At 39.1% G+C, this 20,319-nt stretch overlaps 1 protein-coding gene and 1 long non-coding RNA gene across 10 annotated transcripts in view; one reads left to right on the plus strand and one right to left on the minus strand.

Moving 5' to 3' along the window:
* Bbox1 (gamma-butyrobetaine hydroxylase 1) overlaps window positions 1-20,319 on the minus strand; it is a 49,165-nt gene that overhangs the window by 17,026 nt on the left and 11,820 nt on the right. For all 9 annotated transcript variants that reach the window (XR_015683401.1, XR_015683402.1, XR_015683403.1 and 6 more), the window contains 1 exon segment: window positions 9,234-9,432. Coding sequence is in view for 6 of the 9 variants with exons in the window: in NM_001429458.1 (NP_001416387.1) it covers window positions 9,234-9,432 (199 nt within the window). In the remaining 3 variants the exon portion in view is untranslated.
* Window positions 11,455-20,098, plus strand: LOC120101622 (uncharacterized). Its single transcript, XR_015683713.1, has 4 exons — window positions 11,455-11,659; window positions 13,150-13,295; window positions 14,016-14,103; window positions 19,781-20,098. It is a non-coding gene; the product is annotated as an uncharacterized LOC120101622 (long non-coding RNA).

Genomic DNA, 20,319 nt, shown 5'->3' on the forward strand with positions numbered 1-20,319 from the left:
TATCTGAAAAATGGTAAATATGTAAATTAGTTTTTTCGTGTTAACTATTTCACAGTGTATTACATTGTATGTACTCATTATATACGTTTTCAAAATCATACTTGAATAAAGTTGTAAAAAATAAAATTTCATAGAATATTTAAAAATATTTAATGTTTAATGTGGATAGGTAGAAATAGAAAGTGCCTTATCACCTGCAAATTTTTTTTTTTGGTTCTTTTTTTCGGAGCTGGGGACCGAATCCAGGGCCTTGCGCTTCCTAGGCAAGCGCTCTACCACTGAGCTAAATCCCCAACCCCTCACCTGAAAATTTTTATTGCTCTGCAAACATGAGTGCCTTAGGGTTTTGCTGCTGTGAACAGATGCTATGGCCAAGGCAATTCTTACACAGACATCTGATATCATTTAATTGGGACCGACTTACAGGTTCACAGGCCCACTCTTTTATCATCAAGGTGCGAGAATGGCAGCAGCTAGGCAGGCATGATGCTGGAGGAGCTGAGAGATCTATATTTTCATCTGTAGGCCTCTAAGAGAAGACTGAGCTCCAGGCAGCCAGGACTAGGGACTTAAAGCCCAGGTTCACAGTGATATACCTACTCTAACAAGACTACTCCTAATAGTGCCACTTTCTGAGCCAAGCATATACAAACCTTCACATTCTACTCCCTGGCCTCCATAGGCTTGTTCAAACACATGAGTCTATGGGGGCCATACTTAGCCATGGCATAATAAAAAAGTGCATTTAGTTCAACTTCTAAAGTCCCCATAGTCCATAGCAGTTTTAACAACATTAAAAGTCCAAAGTTCAAAATCTCTTCTGAGATTTATCCAATCACTTAACTGTAATCCCCAAAGCAAGACAGGAAACCAGCTGGGCAAACTCCAAACTCTTCATCTCCATGTCTGATGTTAAAGCCGTCTAAGATCTCCACCTCCTTTTTCATCTTCGTTGACTGTAACAAAGTTCTTTTTCCTGGGCTGGTGCTACTCCTATTAGCAGCTTTCCTCAGCAGGTATCCCATGGCTCTGGCATCTTTAAGATCTTGGGGTCTCTTCGTTAACTTCAGCTTCACAGCTTCTCTCTTGTTCCAACATCAGGGATTCATACATGATCTTCTAGGCTCCTTCAAAGGGCTTGCTTCACTTCTCCAGCTCTGCCCTCTGTAGCACTCTAAGCTTAGGTTGATCCACTTCACTGCTGTGGCTGTTCTTGATGATACTGGCATCTCCAATACTCTGGTGTCTTCCACTGCAACTGTGCCTCACCAATAGCCTCTCATAGGTTCTCTTCTTGGTGCCAAGCCTCAACTTGTTTGCATAGCATTTTTAGTACTGGGTCATCAACTGTAACTCAGGCTGCACCTTCACCAATGGCCTTCCATGGCCTCTCACAGTGCCAAGCCTCAGATGCTCTTCATTGACCCCTTCATGCCTTCAAAGCCAGTATGACCTGGGTGACTCTTATCTATTACCAAGTACAACTGCAGCATGAGGTACAACCTTTGCTATCCCTAGAACACAGCTTTGTGCTCTCAGAAAATATTTCCCAGAAGATTTTACCTCAGTGATGCTGGTCTCTTCTTAATCACCACTAATCTCTTAGTTTAACCTAACCAGCATCAATTATTCCAGTAGTCTCTTCTAGAGTCTAACTCTAGAGCCACATGGCCAAAGCTGCCAAGTTCTTCTGCTTCCTGTGCCTGGAATATGTCCATCCCCCTGCAACTATCTTGCTAGCTTTCTATTTTCCAACACCCTTGCTGCCTAAGCTTGGATGTCCTGGAACTTGATCTATAGGTTGACCTTAAACTCAGAGATCTGCATGCCTCTTTTGGGATTAAAGTGTCTACTGTCTGGATTCAAGTTTTTCTTCATCTAGAACTTGATCTGTCCTATATTGGCCTTGAACTCAGAGATCTGCTTGGCTTTATCTACTGGAAGTAAAGGTGTGTATGTATCACCATGCCTGGATATAAACTTAGCTGGGTAGGATCTTGCCCCAAAGTCTCACTCCCTTAATCTGTTATCTCCTAGAACATAAGATTTAGCTCCATTCTACTTCCTGGTGCCCTTTAATATTTAAACTATGTATTTTGTTATTTTTCCGTTCTCAGCTTGATATGCTTGTTCAAAATGCAATTCATGAGACTTAACAAAAAAAATACAGTATATGCTGTGAAAATACAGTATGGGCTTTGTTGAGACATCTTTCTTTGTCAATGCAATTTAATATAAATCTCTTTACCTTAGCCTGAGGAAGATTCTTCAGACAAGGGCAAAAAGGAACCATATTCTTCACCAAAATAGCACAAAATAGACTCTAGGCCATCTACTGAATTTTTTTCTTCACTGAAGCCTCTTGGGAAGGTCTGTATAGTTCAAATCACTCTCAGCTACAAAATCTTCCATATTCCTACTAAGAAAGCCCATTCAGCTCCACTTAAAACATACTACCACTTTCCAAATGCCAAGTCCCCAAATCCACATTCTTCCAAACAAAAGCATAGTCAGGTCTATCACAGCAATACCCCATTCCTGATACCAACTTAGTTAGTTAGTTAGTTTTACTGCTGTGAACATATGCCATGACCAAGGCAACTCTTACAAGGACAACACTTAATTGGGCGTAGTTTACACATTCAGAGGTTCAGTTCATTGTCATCAAGGCAGGAACATGGCAGCATCTAGGCAGGCATGGTGTAAGAGGAGTTGAGAGTTTTACATCTTCATCTGCAGGCCTCTAAGAGAAGACTGACTTCCAGGCAGCTAGAACTTAAAGCCCATGGCCTCAATGACACACCTACTCCAACAAGGGCACACCTTCTAATTGTGCCACTCCCTGGGCCAAGCATAAACAAACCATCATAATGACTCATAAAAAATTACTCCAAAGGAATTATCAAAGGCCTTCATTATCAAAGATTAAGAATTCAAGTACAGGATAACAGAGTAGCTTTCGATAACTCCTCCAAGAATGTGATATGCATGAGTGTGTGTGAGTATATGTGAGTGTGTGTCTGTGCGTATGTAAGTGTGAGCAAGCAAGCTTCAGAGCACCTTTGTGTCTCTGCCTTCCCAATGCTAGGATTACAGTGCATGCCATCATCTTTGAGTTTTTATATGGCTTCTGGGATCTGAAGTGAGGTCTTCATGCTGTTTGGCCACAACTTTACCAAATCAGCTATCCATCAGTGTAGGTTGATGTCATTATACAGGTGAAGGCAGGTATAGGATAGAACGAGGCCTAACCTTGGTCAATAAGGAAGGATGGGTGGGAGAAAAGTTTTAGAGGAAGAAGAGACCAGAGGGAGAAGGGGAGCAACAGAGAGAACATGGAGGACGATGCTAATATTTCTCTCTGCACATTTAACAGGTTGTTATGAATATTCTTAAGGGATGGATGTGCACAAGATTTTGTGTGTCTAGATGAGCAAAATATATCTTATCTAGGTGGGCAATTATATCTTATCAATTGGATCAGAAGTTATTGTATTGTATGTTCTTTAATGTGGCGATTTAATGGAGTTCAAGAGAGTGTGTGGTGGCTGGACACACTGGGCCACCATGGGATTGGGATGTGTATATCTGGCATGGTGGCAACCTGCCTTGGGAACTAGATGGGTAGAGAGATTGTTGCCAGGCTCATAGAGTAGCCATAGGCAGTGTGATATGGGATGTAGCTTTGCAGGTAAGACACTTCGTTGACTGAGATGAAAATATCCACAGATGTCATGTGGCCCTACAGTGCCGACACAATTGCAGATTAAAAGAAACTTTTTAAAAAATATACTGTAACACCCCAGAAAGCAGACTTAACAGCCCAAAATTCCAGCATTGCAAACCATACAGGAAATAACCCAAACTAAATGGTTGCAAAAAAACCAGGGTGGGATATTGAGGCAAGTAACCCTGTTTGCCTCAGATTTGTACCTGCATTATGGGTATAATGACTATTGGATTTGTGAGGATTCACAATACTGATTGCAAAGAATTGAGTTTAATTCTTAAACCATAAATGATGCCTTATCAAAATTACTTCTTTTGTCTCAGTGACAACAGCTTGGTCCTGGCTGCATGGGAAGTCACAAAGGTAGCCATGGACACCAGAAAACTTGTGGAAAAGAAGTGACTAACTAAACAGGCTGCATCATTCATTTCTTCAAATGCTTTCTTGGTAGAATGAGGCACAATTACTTTTTCTTCCATTCATGAGATGACTTCATAAGCACATGGTTTTACTGGCAGCAGCATTAATTACTGTGAAACTTAATATCACAAAAAGAACCCCAGGGACTGGCTCTTGGCACATAACATGAACAGGGGTTACAATGGCTGTAGGAACAGAACACCATGTTACCATGCTTAAGAAACCTTAGTACCTACTAGAATACTCATTTTAAAGGCTTTCCTTCCCCTCAAACTCTATAGTCAGTGGTGCATTTAAAACAACTCATTATGAAGTTCCAGCGGTTCAGTCTTTTCAATGTAGGTTAAGATTACAACTAAATTCAGAACTCAGACAAGTTTTCTTTGTTTTTCTCTCAAGTCTGAATCACTTCTAGGTTGGTTTCCATTCCCCACAAACCATTTTTCTCCAAGACAGGCTATGTAGTCCAGTCCCCCAACCCCTCCCAAGCTGTTTCTTGGCGAGACATTTCAACAAAATGGGTTAGCTTGTTTTTTCTTTTCCCATTTTTACCCACATGTCAGCAATATTTTCTGGTCAAACCAGTAGGTGTTTCAAAGTCTGACTTCAAGGCAGTGTTAATGGTGGGAACAATTTCCAAAGGGCTGGATGCCAAGGACTGTGACTATTCAACTCATACATCCACAATCTCTAACACAACCTTGTGTGTGACATGTTGCTGGCCTGGTTTACAGACAGCTTTTGAAAGACCGTCAAAAGTCCAATGGATGATGGGAAGCTTCTTCAGTCTTAATCCCTAGATGCTATTTCAGTATTCTAGTTCTTAGCTCTCTGGCTAGTGTTCTTGACAGACAGCCCTCTAGAAACATCTATATTTTTTGTTTGATTTTATTCATCTGATGAGGTCTGCATGCAAGGCACTCATACAGATGTGAAACGGGGCAGTGTTTTATTCTCTTTCCAGCAAACTTTCATCCTAATATCTCAGAAGGCATGGTGGGGATTAAAACACTCCAGAATGGTGAGGCCAAGCCCTCAGCTAAGGAGAAACAGAGCCATGGGAAATTATACAACAGGCTTAGCTGGACTTCTCACTTACAAGTAGCTCAGAGCAAATCTATGATTAAACTGTCTGTTCTGGGGACTAATTTAATATGGATGTCCTAGAGTGTTCAGATCTCAGTCTATTTCTAAAGTTTTTAGAAAAAGTATGCCAAAGTATTTATATGTTTTAATTATGACAGGGTGTTATTTGGCAATAGATAGCATTGGATAAACATCAAGATCCTGTTTATTTTCTTTAACCACTTTTTTCTCTGTGCCTCATCTTCTTAATTTTATTCCTGAAGCTGATTTCAGAATGCTTTGGTTTTTCAGTTCACTCCTCATACAGTCTAGCCCTTATGTCATGTACCTGTGCAATACGTTTACCTCAACGAATAACACACTTTTAGAGAAACAACCCCCTCCTTCACCAAAAATATATAAAGCTGCATGTCTGGCCTTGGTCTAGAAAGAAAGTAGTCTAGGAAGATGACCTTGCAAGCCTTTGCCCCTTGTCTTTAATTGTTTAATGAAGAATTGCTATGAGTCCCTTATGAGGTTAATTTTGAAATCAAGACAGCTGTTAATAACACTGTGAAAGAAAATGTCAAGTCTTGAGTTGATGGAGGTATTTAGGCTTGGAAACTCACTTAGTGGGAACTTGTGTGCCAGGTAGTGAGTTGTTACTGATGGTCCTGATCAGGTCCTCATTTTGAACAGAAAGGTGCTCAATATGAATAGGGCAGTAATATCTACATGTTTCAAAGATTACAACAGGGTGACTAGTTAATTGCCCAAACTGGACCACTTTCCTCCTAGTTCTTCTCTCACTTTGTGACACACAAATGTATTTGCACAAATAATTCTGCCCTGGCAGAGCCAGCTGGTTTATGTAGTCACACAATTAGTAAGAAAGGAACATTTGAGGGTTTGATATTTTTCCTTATTTGAGATGATTCAGATTTCTCAGTATTGTCTTAATAAAATTAAGCAATCACAAGCTAGCAAATAAACAGTAGGGATAGCTTACAGCTGTGTTAGTTTTTTAAACATACAGAGCTAATTATAAATAAAGTCAGGCTATTCAACAAAAAAGTAGAAACCATTTTATGTTATAAGTTAGTAGGGGAGAGGAGAATTTACATTTCTTCTTTCCTCCTTGGTCACTGAGACTACAAAATTTGTTCGTGTGAGAAGTAACGAGATGTTATACTCTATCATAATTCCTAGACTTCAGAAGAAAGTACAGGTTCTAATGTCATAGAGCAGGGTTGACTGAGGGAGATTCCTTCCCAGCAGCTGAAGAGGTTTCCAGATGAAGGATCATGTACCAAGAATAGTTGTTGGAAGAGATAATCAAAAAGCTTAGTTGACTAAATTAGAAAGACAGCAATAGATAAACCAACTGACCAACTAACCCAACCCAAAGCCCCCTAAAGTAAACAAACAAATAAACAAAAAAAAACAAAAATAAAACTAGTCTTAAACAGGCTTAGCATGTAGTTGTCTTTTGTCCTGTGACCATGTGTCCTGTGAAAAAAAGGGGTTAGAAAGAAGGGAGTGAAGCAATTCTGAGCAAACAACAGAGAAAAGGACTATGTCTACCATCATCTCTTATATGCTGACTCCAGCATAGGTACTGAGCTAGACCTAAAACCATAACTTGATTACCCAACATTTTCAGCAGCCAGGACTTCTGAATGACTGTGGTAATGAAATACATATGTCTCAGTTTTACTAGTCCATGACAGGCATGAGAATGGATGGTGTATGTTTGAGCTGAATTAACATAGGCATAATGAAAAGATGCCATGTAACATAGCATGGTCAATTAAATAAATATTTATCATGTCACACACACAACATACACATTTTTTATTTAAAAAATGAAATTATCCATATTTGTGTGTCTCTGTGTGTGAGGATTTGTGTATATAAGTAGAGGTGGCTGTTGGATCTCCTGGAGCTGGAGTTACAGATGGTTGGGAGCTGCCCAACAACAAAGGCACTGAAAACTGAATTCTGGTCCTGTTCAAGAAGAGTATCTGTTCTTAAGTATTGATCCATCTTTCTGTCTCTTAATGTAGTTTTTTTAAAAGGCCATCTTGCTCGTTAGATACTGCACCATTTTGATCCTACTTTGCACTATGTTGAGGAAGAATTTGACCCCTTCAAACTTCTGTTGGCAGTGTGAACTGAAATGTTACCTCATTTGCAATGTGAAATGTTCCTGGAATGTTTGAAGTTTGACCTTTGGTTTCTGTGGAATTCTTATTTCTTTAGATTATTTAGAGAAAGCCAACTGATGTACTTATATCAACCAGCAAACTTCATTTTAGAATAAAATGCCTAGCATAGTCCCTTACACACATTAATTTTCAGAAAAAAACACTAATAAAATTCCTCAATAGTTTTCAAAGTCTCATATTATGCAAACTTCAATATCTTTTCCCCATATTTCAGAGAGGAGGATCAGAAATGACTAACTTCAAAGAAGATATTCAATTTATCCCATTCCCCTTTAACACCAACAGTAATACAAATGTCTGATATAGGAAAGCAAAACAGAACTGGCATGACAGCAAAACCCTCTGCTGGTTATGGACTGTAGAGAATTAAAAACTGTAGAAAATGTGGCAGAAACTCTGGTAATATGTGGGGACTGTTGTGGTAAGGTGGTAAGAAAGAGATATATTAACATGTGTGCACTGTGAGGGATCCTGCCAAGGCTCGAGCATCTGGGGAAGGTGTGTTGGGACAGCAACAACTTTCTGGCTCGGTACAAAGACCTTGGCTAAATGCAATCAGGAGGAGTAACAGGTCTGATTTGTTTTGACAAATTGTTTTACTATTTATTCAAAAATTTCACAGTATTAGATCAGTGACCAAGAGATTCAGCCCTATTATAGGACCTGTAGAAACAAACCAAATGTATGTCGAAGTGAACATCAGTATTAAGATTCTGACTCTCAATTAGATGATGTGTGGTTTGGGTTCTACTAGGAAGCTCCAAAACACGCTGAACTGTTCACTATTCTGAAAATGTGAAGTGCATTGGAATAACTCAAATGTTTGTTATTTGTAAATGGAAGCTAAACAATAAAACTTATAAGAAATTCATTTTGAGTGTAGTTCAGTCTCAAAAAGCACCTTTTTATGCATTTTCATCATGAAATAGTGTTAGAATATAAAAGCAATGCAGATTTATACTTTGCCTCCTTTATTATTATTTGTGTGAATTTGGATTATAGATTGATTCTTTGAGCTTTATATTGCCTACTCATGGACTGGAAGATAATCTCCATTTTAGAGGTTTTAAAAGAATTAAAATATATACTTGAGGTTCTTAATAATTTCAAATATTTTATTTCCATTTATTGGACTACTATTGTTGCAAAATTGACAGAAGCACCAATTCTTGCAGACCAAACTGTTATATACATTTTATGTAAAGCAAAACTGCTAACAGTGTAAGTAAATTCTTATGCTAATGGTCGGGTGTCTATGTCCCAACATGACGTAGTCTTTTGCTATGAATAAACTCACCGAAATGATTAAAGGAGATGATTTACTGTTCCTGATCATTTGTACATCTTACTCTACATTAGGGACAACATACTTTTATGTTATCACAGCCTTGCAAGCCTGAGGAACGAGAAGACTTCAGCAAATGATTCAAGGTGTAGCCTGTTTATGCTCAGTAGATTGTTGGCACGGTATGTTTAGGCTTAGTGTTGCTAGATGCGGTTTTTCAAGAAAAGATATGTCCACATAAATTTCAAGCCTCTGAGTTTTAAAGTGTTGACAACGAATTCTATTTTCTTTCAACACCTTATGGGCCAAACCAAACATATCTAAATATGTTTGCGTGTTCCTTGTGTGCTGCCTTAGGCTTGTGAAGGTCTCTTTCACTTGTAATGTTCTCTACAATATAAACTCAAAAGTAATTTCATTTATTTTGCAGTCAAAGCCTATCCCCAGTTGGAAATAGATCCAACTGTATTTGTCATGGCAGAAAGCAAACCATCTGAAAACTCACCCATAAAATGTGAGGTACAGAAAGCCAATTCTTTTCCCAAGTTTTATGATCTCGCCACGTTTGTCAGCTGCTCCAGTGAGTCTCACAATGCCTACTTTCTTGAGACTAGAAAGCCATTTGTATGCATGGTCATCATCATTTAACACATCTTCAAAGTTCAGAGTTGGCAGCTGGAGCTCTGAGCCCCAGTACTGACATTCTGTGGATTAAAAAAAAAAAAGTGAAGAGCTGAGGAATGCCGAATGGCTGAGAAACACCTAAAGAAATGTTCAACATCTTTAGTCATAAGGGAAATGCAAATCAAAACAACCCTGAGATTCCACCTCACACCAGTGAGAATGGCTAAGATCAAAAACTCAGGAGACAGCAGATGCTGGCGAGGATGCGGAGAAAGAGGAACACTCCTCCATTGTTGGTGGGATTGCAGACTGGTACAACCATTCTGGAAATCAGTCTGGAGGTTCCTCAGAAAATTGGACATTGAACTGCCTGAGGATCCAGCTATACCTCTCTTGGGCATATACCCAAAAGATGCCCCAACATATAAAAAAGACACGTGCTCCACTACGTTCATCGCAGCCTTATTTATAATAGCCAGAAGCTGGAAAGAACCCAGATGCCCTTCAACAGAGGAATGGATACAGAAAATGTGGTACATCTACACAATGGAATATTACTCAGCTATCAAAAACAATGACTTTATGAAATTCGTAGGCAAATAGTTGGAACTGGAAAATATCATCCTGAGTGAGGTAACCCAATCACAGAAAACACACATAGTATGCACTCATTGATAAGTGGCTATTAGCCCAAATGCTTGAATTACCCTAGATGCCTAGAACAAATGAAACTCAAGACGGATGATTAAAATGTGAATGCTTCACTCCTTCTTTAAAAGGGGAACAAGAATACCCTTGGGAGGGAATAGGGAGGCAAAGATTAAAACAGAGGCAGAAGGAACACCCATTCAGAGCCTGCCCCACATGTGGCCCATACATATACAGCCATCCAATGAGACAAGATGGATGAAGCAAAGAAATGCAGGCCGACAGGAGCCGGATGTAGATCGCTCCTGAGAGACACAGCCAGAATACAGCAAATACAGAGGCGAATGCCAGCAGGAAACCACTGAACTGAGAATAGGACCCCCGTTGAAGGAATCAGAGAAAGAACTGGAAGAGCTCGAAGGGGCTCGAGACCCCATATGTACAACAATGCCAAGCAACCAGAGCTTCCACGGACTAAGCCACTACCTAAAGACTAAACATGGACTGACCCTGGACTCTGACCTCATAGGTAGCAATGAATATCCTAGTAAGAGCACCAGTGGAAGGGGAAGCCCTGGGTCCTGCTAAGACTGAACCCCCAGTGAACTAGATTGTTGGGGGGAGGGCGGCAATGGGGGGAGGATGGGGAGGGGAACACCCATAAAGGAGGGGAGGGGGAGGGATTAGGGGGATGTTTGCCCGGAAACTGGGAAAGGGAATAACACTCGAAATGTAAATAAGAAATACTCAAGTTAATAAAAAAGAAAGTGAAGAAAAAAACTTGATTTTGTTGTTTTTAGATAAGACACTAACAGTAAAGGAAAACAGTTCATTGGGGCTGATCTTTGACTTACAGTCTTTACTAAATGTTGGTCATATCAGGAATGCTGGTCACCAAGTCATTCTTCCTTGACACTGTGCCTATTATGTGACTCTTGTTTACAATGTGCCTGGCCTACAGTGGTATTCAGCATATCCCATGTACTTAAAGAGTATTCATTAGCTGATGGCACAATGGCCCCCGATACCTGCATCCTTAAGACTTCTCAACCCAGGCACTGTCTAGAAGCAACCACATAATAAGCGAGTTACAGCAACTGGCTTTAAACAGTGGTAAAATTAGGTTTCTGCATTAGGACAATATTGTGACTATTCTGGCAAGAGAACAAGTACAGATTCTTTTCCCTCTTATTTCTTCTTCTTGGAAGCTGTCTCTGTGATCAAGCTGTTCGTTAGGGTCAGCATGATGAAACTGTGTTTCTGGGATACACAGAGCCTTGGGTGGCAGCGCCAAAGCAGATAAGGCTGGGATGTCTTTCTTTTGTTCTTTGTGATGATGAAGTGCTCATAAATATGTTTGCTTGAGAAACTAGACATAATTATGAATGTGCAAACCATAGTCTCCTAAGGGAACTGGAACTCAGAGGGCATGCTCGTTGAGCCAGTAATGCTCTTTCTTTACTGGGAAGGAAATGGCCTCAGCATAGCAATCCCTTCCGACAAGCAAAAGGATTAGAGGGAACTCAGTCTCACTATCATCCTGAGCAATGCTGTCTCTCCAACTAGGAAATGTGTGTGTTCTATGTGGGATCTATCCCTAAAGCCTTTAATTTAAGAATGAAGAATGCGTCAGTGGCACTTTTCCTCTTTGAGGTTAATGTGAGTAATTCTATTGTGATAGAAACCTTCTTAGGGGATGGTAGATTTGCATGAGTAGATACATGCAAATGCAGAGATCCACTTACTGCACTAGTAAGGGTTAGGGTTAGGGTTAGGGTTAGGGTTAGGGTTAGGGTTAGGGTTAGGGTTAGGGCTAGGGTTAGGGTTAGGGTTAGGGTTAGGGTTAGGGTAAGATTTTGAGACTTCTAGTTTCCAGCCCCATGGAATTCCCTACAGAGGTTCAATTATTTATACATGAGCATACATTATATTATATATTATAATTTTTAGAAAAATGTTTTGTATTTTGACAAAAGCTGCACAGGCAGATGCTTAGCATGATAATGTTCAGTAGAACGTTCCAAGGTTATGGAAATGTATGTGTGGTCCAGAACCAGAGCTACTAGTAAGGTATTGACTATTGTTTTCTGGGCAATGTGATAGGGACATAATTCTTTCATTTATTTGCTTTTAATTTTTAGCTAAAATTTGCATCCTTCTTTGCAAGTGGTTTTGTTTTAGATGTGGCAACCTGAGGATGAAAAGGAGGCAGAGTGGTCTGGCTTTGAATCATTATTCTGCCTTTTTTCAGCTTGGTCCTATGAGTCTGAGTTTCAGCTCACTTTCCTAAACAGAGATTCTTACATTCTCTTTGCACCTCATTTGCAATGTTGTCATGAGACTATAGAGAGAATCTATTACAACAAATGACACATGCTGATTTATAATTATAATTCAGCTGCTAACATTTGCTAATAATTTCTAGGAGTCATACAAAGAACATACATATACATATATAGCTTTATTGTTTTATTTCTTTTAATCTCCATAAGAAATATGTGGGCTAGATGCTTTTAGTAGTGCTGAATTCAAAGAAGAGAGTAGCCCAATGCATCCAGCTAACAATTTTCAGTGCTAGTTGGTCAAATCCATGTGACGAACTTCAATGGTTACTTGAATATATAACTTGATGCTTAGAAATACTATCATCATGAACATTTTGACATTATAATTATATTTACTATCAAAATGTGATGATTATTTTTCTGCAGTGTTGAGATTGAGTTGAGAGCTCTTGTAGGACAAGCAAATGCTTCATCTAACTTTTACATTTAAAAATTTAAAATAAGATCTTTCATTTTGAAGCACCTACAAATGCCTTGCTGAAATCAGAGACCAAAGGCCAAAGGCAATCATGAACTGGTAATGGAATATAAGCCACTAATGTGCTTTGCTGTTTAAAATGTGATTTGCAGGGGTTGGGGATTTAGCTCAGTGGTAGAGCGCTTGCCTAGGAAGCGCAAGGCCCTGGGTTCGGTCCCAGCTCCGAAAAAAAGAACCAAAAAAATAAAATGTGATTTGCAGAGGTGAGTAGCTTGTTGCCAAGTCCCATCTATGATCTTGAATATAGATTAATTTACTTATCAGAGAGGAGTAATTCTATGTTTCACTAAACGTGGCTTACAAAGCATTTTGTGATGTCTCCACAGAATAATTAAACATCAACATCCAGAGAGCGACTTCAAAATATGTTCTCGTTTTCTCCCAATTGCAAAGGAGAACTGTCAGGGGATGCAAAAGAAAATACATTTGACTAGAAGCAAACATTTGAACGGAGAATACATTAACAACAAATGTAAGCTTCACACTTGGTCTGCATACATAAACAGAACAGAAATGATGGAATACTTAAGGTATGGGCCACCCTTCCTCATTTAACTTATGGCCTTACTAATGAATACTTCCTTGAACATGCGCTTAGCACATCATAAAATTTATGATCGGGCTCCATGCCGGGCTTCAAGGAACTGTTTGTGTAAGTGTTCCTACTGAGGGCTAAACATCACATTCCTGGGCCCTGAGTTATGTTTCAGAAAGGAAAAGACACAAAGAAGGTCTTTAGTGAAAGATTCATGAGCACAGAGATCTGGTTTTCCGATGTTATTTCGAAAATTTAGGACCTCCTGTCCACCTGCACCATGCTGGGCTTTTGGCTCTGAAATGGTTTCTCTAATGTACATAGCATCAGTTAAATTTTTACTCTTAATATCTTCATGGTATGTTAATTATATTTCATCTTATAATAATATATAATAAAATAATATAACAATCATTTATATTTCAGGGCTTTTTTTCTTGTGAATAACTTTTTTTTTTTTTCGGAGCTGGGGACCGAACCCAGGGCCTTGCGCTTCCTAGGTAAGCGCTCTACCACTGAGCTAAATCCCCAGCCCGTGAATAACTTTTAAGGTCTCCACTAAAACACAATTCTGATCCATGAAAGAGGAGAGAAGTAAGGAAAGAAACAGGAATTGAATCTCTTTCCTTCACTGATGGATAGTGTACTCTCTTCTAGTCCTTGTCCAGTGAACTCTATATCTTTTGGGATTCTGCTCACTTGTCCTGTCAACATTCAGATGAGATGAGGATCTGAAGACAAGAAGGTAATGTGGTGGAAACCTTGGAAGCACTAAGAGGGAGGGAAGCCTCTGGAAGGACTGCTAGTGTATGGCCCACTGCTGTTGACACCAGTGTTCACCAGTGTGGGACCTTATGGAGACACTTCTGTATGCATCTGTAGTGTCTTGGCTATGGAGCAAACGTCATAGCACTCTTCATTGATTGATAACTTCTTTTCCTGGAATCCACTTCTGGGTCTTTCAGGATAGGAATATCCTTTCATACCAGAAAAGAGACTGGTAGTTTCATAGTAAGACAGTAGTGGTGTTTATGCATTGAATTGTAGCAATAGCCTCTGAAATGGCTTGCTTGGTAACATGCTGTGTCTGCTAAGCAAGGGCGAGGTGTTTTCTTCTTGGCTCAGGCTTGGTACATACCACAGCACTTATCTCTTCATGTTGAAATCCTACTCAACATCTATTTGTTAAAAAAGATTATACTCATGCATAAAAATTGCATACATGTAATCTTTATAAGAATGAGTAAAAACTACAATTGAGTCCCCTGCTTGGAAAATTGAGTAGATAGTTAAAGAAACAAATATAAATATATAATGTTAAAACTATTGTGTCAAGTGCTTATGAAGTTTGTGGTAATGGTAAACAGTTGCTGGGAGTGGAGAGTGAACGAGTTCAGACAACGCTTCAATCTGCCCCTCCCACTACATAGTAAGGGCTTCACAAACAACTTAGACCATGCTATTTGTCTTTACTTCCTTACTAATTATGCCTTTCCCCCCCCCTCTTCTGCCTAATAGGCATGCCAGGGAGATTACCAAGGAGATTTTACAGAACAAATTGTGCTCTGTACCTTTATTCATTCCTCACTTGACTTCACCTCAGGGTATATTTAAGTCTTTTATTTTAAAGATTTATTTATTTTTATTTTATGTATACAGATATTTTATCTCCATGTATGTAAGTGTATCATATAATGACAGTGCCTGGAGAGGTCAGATGAGGGCATCAGATCCCCTAGAGTTACAGATGGTTGTGAGCCATCACACAGGTTCTGAGAATCAAACCCTGGTCCTCTGGAAAAGCAGAAGCACAGAGCTGTCTCCCCAGCTCAACTCTAAAGTCTAGAGTGACTTGCATGCGAATATATAAATGTGGCTTCTAAACAAATCTAAGCTTGCTGGAAGAAGAGAAATGCATTTTTAAAAAATTTTACGACCCTGGACTATTGTATATCCACAGCTCTGTGACAAGAATGGCTATTTATGTGGAGAATGCAACACATAAACCATCCAAGTGGCATGTCTAGGATGCCTAAAGGTGAAGGAACACTTAGGACTCCAGGCACTCTTCTAAGCATTAGACATTGATCAGTTCATCAAACAACTCCATAATGTATGCACTATCATTTCTTTAGTTTATAGATAAGGACAGGGACACAAGAGCCTAGATAAAAGCCCAACATCACACAGATAACCTTTGTGTCCAAACTGGAGCAGCTAGGTAGCTCCTCAGGCTGCAGACATTGAGAAAAGAGAGTTGCATACTAAAGAGAAATCAGCTCAAAAGAATGTTAGAAAATGGGATTGTTATCCCAAGATTTAGAGTAGACGTAGAAAACAGGCAATTCCATCTCACTGTATGCTCTTTCTGTGGCTACCCTGGAAGTTATACAAAATAAGGTTACTGAACGCTTTCTTGATCTTAATTGCTTGGCATGCACATACGTACGGAGAAGCAAACTGAAGATAAATAACAAATTTCATAAACTTCATCCTTATGCAGAGGCACCATCTGTTTGCCACCTTTTTTTTAAAGATTCATTTTTAAGCATGCATGCGTGTGTTCTTGCATGCATGTATGTGTATGTGTGTGTGTATGTGCGTGTGCGTGTGCATGCGTGTGTGTGCATGCGTGTGTGTGTGATGTGTATATGACTTCCCACAGAGACAAGAAGTGAGTGTTGGGTGTCAGAATCCTTTAATCTGGAGTTACAGTTGAGAACTGCTCAATTTTGGAGCTGGGAACTGAACTTAGGTTCTCTGGAAGAGGAAGATGCACATTTAACTTCTATGTCCTCTCTCCAGTGCTGCTGCCTTTCTTTAACATCTCCAGTTGTATATTTATAATCACAATGAATACAGACGTCATGGAGATGTCATAGGTCCACCTGCTGTGCTATTTTTCTAATTTGACTACATTCCTTTCTCTTCATACAAATTCATGGCTTGTGAGACCCCATTTGTAGCATTTTCTGTTTTTCCTTGGGTGTTATGTTTTAGTGTGCAAAAGTCCCACGATGTCCTCAATGGAATGCAATTATAACTGGTTCAGTCCATGCCCCTGTAGTGAGCTCATTGCTGTATTTTTACTAATAATATCCTATCTCTTTGGCAGCCTTAACCAGATTGGCTCATCTTAGCTCTCCTGCTAACCAGAAAGATAGGAATTGAGTGTTCTCTGAGTATGCTCCCATTACTCAATACTTCATTTCTGAAATCGGTTCATTGCAAAATCCACAAGTTCCAAAGATGAGGATACAGGTTCCACCTGACAGGGATCTCGTGTTAAAGCAAATGACTTGAGATTTGAACAGTCAGTTTGGGTTCAATGCTTTTCATCTGCATAGACTTTATGAGGTAAGAAACTCTATGTTCATCCACTGTCTAGATGACATGGTATTAAAATAAACAACCAAGCTGTGGAACTAGAATGAGATAATACCAGTGGAGAGCAGCGGCTCCACTGCCTAACCGAATCTGCCCCTCTGCTGCAAGTACTGACTGTCGAGCTTAAGAGAGCAGAGTAATTGGTCTCTGTGACCATGCACTTATAGATAAAAATACACTCTTCTAGCACATTATCACAGTCTCTAGTCTCAAGTTTTCACACAGTCTCCTCTATTTTGGTCTCAGAAAATGATTTTACTCATTTCAGTGTAAAAAATTCAAAATATAAAGAAATCTCATCTACTCTCACCTTCATACTCACCAACTTGATTCTATTTGTGTGTTTATTACTCTTGGGACCTCTTTCATTACAATAACTCCTAAGGACTTAAATTCTTCTCCTGTTTTTCTCTCTATTGTATTTTCAACCCCAGTATATGGTGATTGTTATTCAATAGTCACCCATCAGAATAATGAATGAATAAATGCCAGTACATGGTAGACACTCAGTCAGCTAAGTCTATTTATCAGGATTTAATTCTCTAATGGAGTAGATAGTGACCAGTCAATGCAACATCTGTAATGGCAGATGTGTGCACACACATGTATCTCAGAGGGCACAGAAAGAGGAGGAAAGTGTTCATTAATGCAGATAGATACTCTTTGATCAACTCTTCGCTTTGTTGTTTTGTTACTCTTTGAGTTAGTTTTAAATTTCTATTGTCCTCATTTATTGCTGAGATAAATAGGTCAGTACTCAAAAGCAATTCTACTGATTTTTAGGGTAAATGTTCAAGTACACAGAGATAAAAGAGTAACCTGAGAGTGGGAGACAATGTACGGGAAGAAGGAAATATGGTGGCAGTCGAGTCTACATAGGATTGATAGGAGATCTGGTAAAATGTGGCCACAATGGCTTATTCTGATGATGGAGCAAATTTAATGGTGAAAATATTTCATCACAGACTCCCACATCTGGTCAAGAATGGTTTTAGCTTATATCACATGAATTAGGTAACTGTACTATGAGCATTTCTTGCTAATGAAAAAGAAAATCACACATATGTGCTTCTTGCTTTTTGACAAGAGTTTGTAAATATATTCTCTGCACTACTTTCCCACCATTATAAGAAAGTTAAGTAAACACACAGTTCTCCTTGAGAAAAACGGTTCTGTACAAATCTTTCTATATGAAAGTCAAGTAGATTTGAGAGACTCTGACAGGGACCTGTGATTTTTCACTTCTTGAGGCCTGTGCTTTGCAAACAAAGCAGGGATTATAGCTATGGGTAGAGAAGTTACAATCTGATGAAGAGTATGCAAAGAAAGGTTCTGCTATAGAAGGGGCACACTGAGTTGTGACTAAATGGCTTTTGGTGTGCAACATTCTCAGTTTTCACTGTTGAAAAAATGAAATAGACTGGCTCACTGGCGAGATTTTCTTTAAGTTCTCTCATTTTTAAAAGAAGTTCAGTTTTCAATAACAAAAGTCATTAAATTAAGAGAGTAATGTAAACTATTTTAGCAACAAAGAGATAGGAAAAGCAAGGATTCATTCATGTTGAAATTAATTATAAAAGAAATACTAGGTCCCTATATATGTTCGTAGTATGTAGTGTTTTCCCACTTTATCTCAGTCAATTGAAAATTTAAAATCCACAAAATAAAATTGAGTGTATAATTATGTAAAGTTTCACTTGTAAGTTAAGATATGATTACACAAACACTTCTTATTTTATTCAAGAAAAGTTAAACTTATGAATATTGTGTGTGCACATGGTATGTATGTCAGTGTGTTTACCACAGCACCCATGTAGAGGTCAGAGGTCAATTTGTGGACTCAGATCTTTCTTCCAACTTGATGTGGGTTCTGTGGGCTGCACTCAGGTCTTTAAGTAAGTTCTTTTACCCACTCATCTATCTTGCTGGCCCAAACTTAATTTTGATAAATGGTAACTTTTTTCAAGATTTGCTTATTTATTTATCTGGGAAAGCCACATCCCAGGCACTGATAGTCATGTTTTAAAATGACAGAGATTAGAGAATATGACCTACCCTCTATTATCCTACTAACAAATAATGTGTTTTTTAAAATGCAAATTCTATCCCAATCTTCTCTGCTCCATAAGCTCCCCTTGTCTTTCATACATTTTTTTTATAGAGCATCTTGTGGCCATCTTTTTTCCCTCCCTTCCCATATGCTCCACTCAATAGAGATTCAACACATCCATGACCAAGGTCATTCTACAGGATGAATTTGATCTTTCTACTTTTCTTTGTAGAGGAGGTAGGTTACAATAAACAAAATGTCCAAGGGTAGGTAGAAGGTGTTCATGGATTTGGAGGCACTTAGGATAATATATTAATTTAATCAAAACCAGTCAGAAAGCCCCCAAAATATACAATGCACAGGAAAAACTTATAGCAATAATCTTAACCTCTAAAGGTCTTGAACTTATTGCTTTGGTTTGTCAATAAAGAATAAGCTGAGGGTTGAAGGAAATGGTACACCAAAACTCTGTGTTGGAAAAAACCTCATCCTTGTCTGCAGTCGACCAAAGTATTTCTTACTTTGTCCTTTGAGTCTCCTCTGTTGTCTAGCTATTTTAACCTCCCAATATCTAGCTCACTGTACTTTCTGAAATTCATCCTTCTATTTTCCACTCCTGCGGTTTCCTGCATGTCCTTCTCTCTGTAGGGATTTCCTTCTTTCTTTCTCTTCCTGACGAACTATTCCTCAAAACTCAGTGTGGGTTTCAACCTCTCATTTCTTCATATTCTTTGCTCTACGTCATTGTCAATCTTCAGCACATGGTCTTAATGTACTTAATGTATTACACGTCCACCCCTTCTTTTTCACCTTGGTATTTCCTTACATAGTTGCCTGTACAAGAATAGATACCAAATGTCTGTGCAGCTGAGTGGACATGCGGTGAGGGGAAGGATATTCTCCACATCTCCCTTTCAGCTCCGAGGGATAGTCTGGTCCTGAGCACAGCTGATTGTCATTTATCTTTTCATTTTGTGTTTGGCAGCCTGTGCCAAGAGAAGGAAAGTGGTGTACATCTGGACTCCAGATTTTCTAAGCTCTATAGCCCTCATTTCAAAGGAGAAGCAGAGGAGGAAGATTCTACGGGGGCTGAAAAAGCAAAGAACTTTCACCAGTGGAACTTGCTCTGTTTACAGGCTTTGGAGTGCTAATATTTGAAAACTCACATTGGAGTAGAGTATCAAATTCTATAGGCAAAATAGCTATCAGGCCAATACTCTAAAAATTGCATAATAATTTCTTCTTTTTCCTGTCCACTGCACACCTTGGAAATATATTTAAAAATAAACCTTGTTTCAAAGCATTGCAATGTTTTCCTGTGTGTACCTTGCAGCCAGTTTTTATGTTATGTTCGTAGTCTGCGGTTGTGACCAGCTTTTTCCATTGCTCAGCGGAGGGTACTATCATTTCCACTCTGCTACTGCCTGATAGTACTGAGGAATTTAAGCTATAAAAAGAAAAGGCTTTACTTGTCAGCAAATATTAATGGAGGAGGTGTGGCCATTCCTCCTTTAGCATTTAAAA

This window comes from Rattus norvegicus, chromosome 3 (assembly GCF_021556685.1).
Source record: "Rattus norvegicus strain SHRSP/BbbUtx chromosome 3, alternate assembly SHRSP_T2T, whole genome shotgun sequence".
Lineage (NCBI taxonomy): Eukaryota > Metazoa > Chordata > Mammalia > Rodentia > Muridae > Rattus > Rattus norvegicus.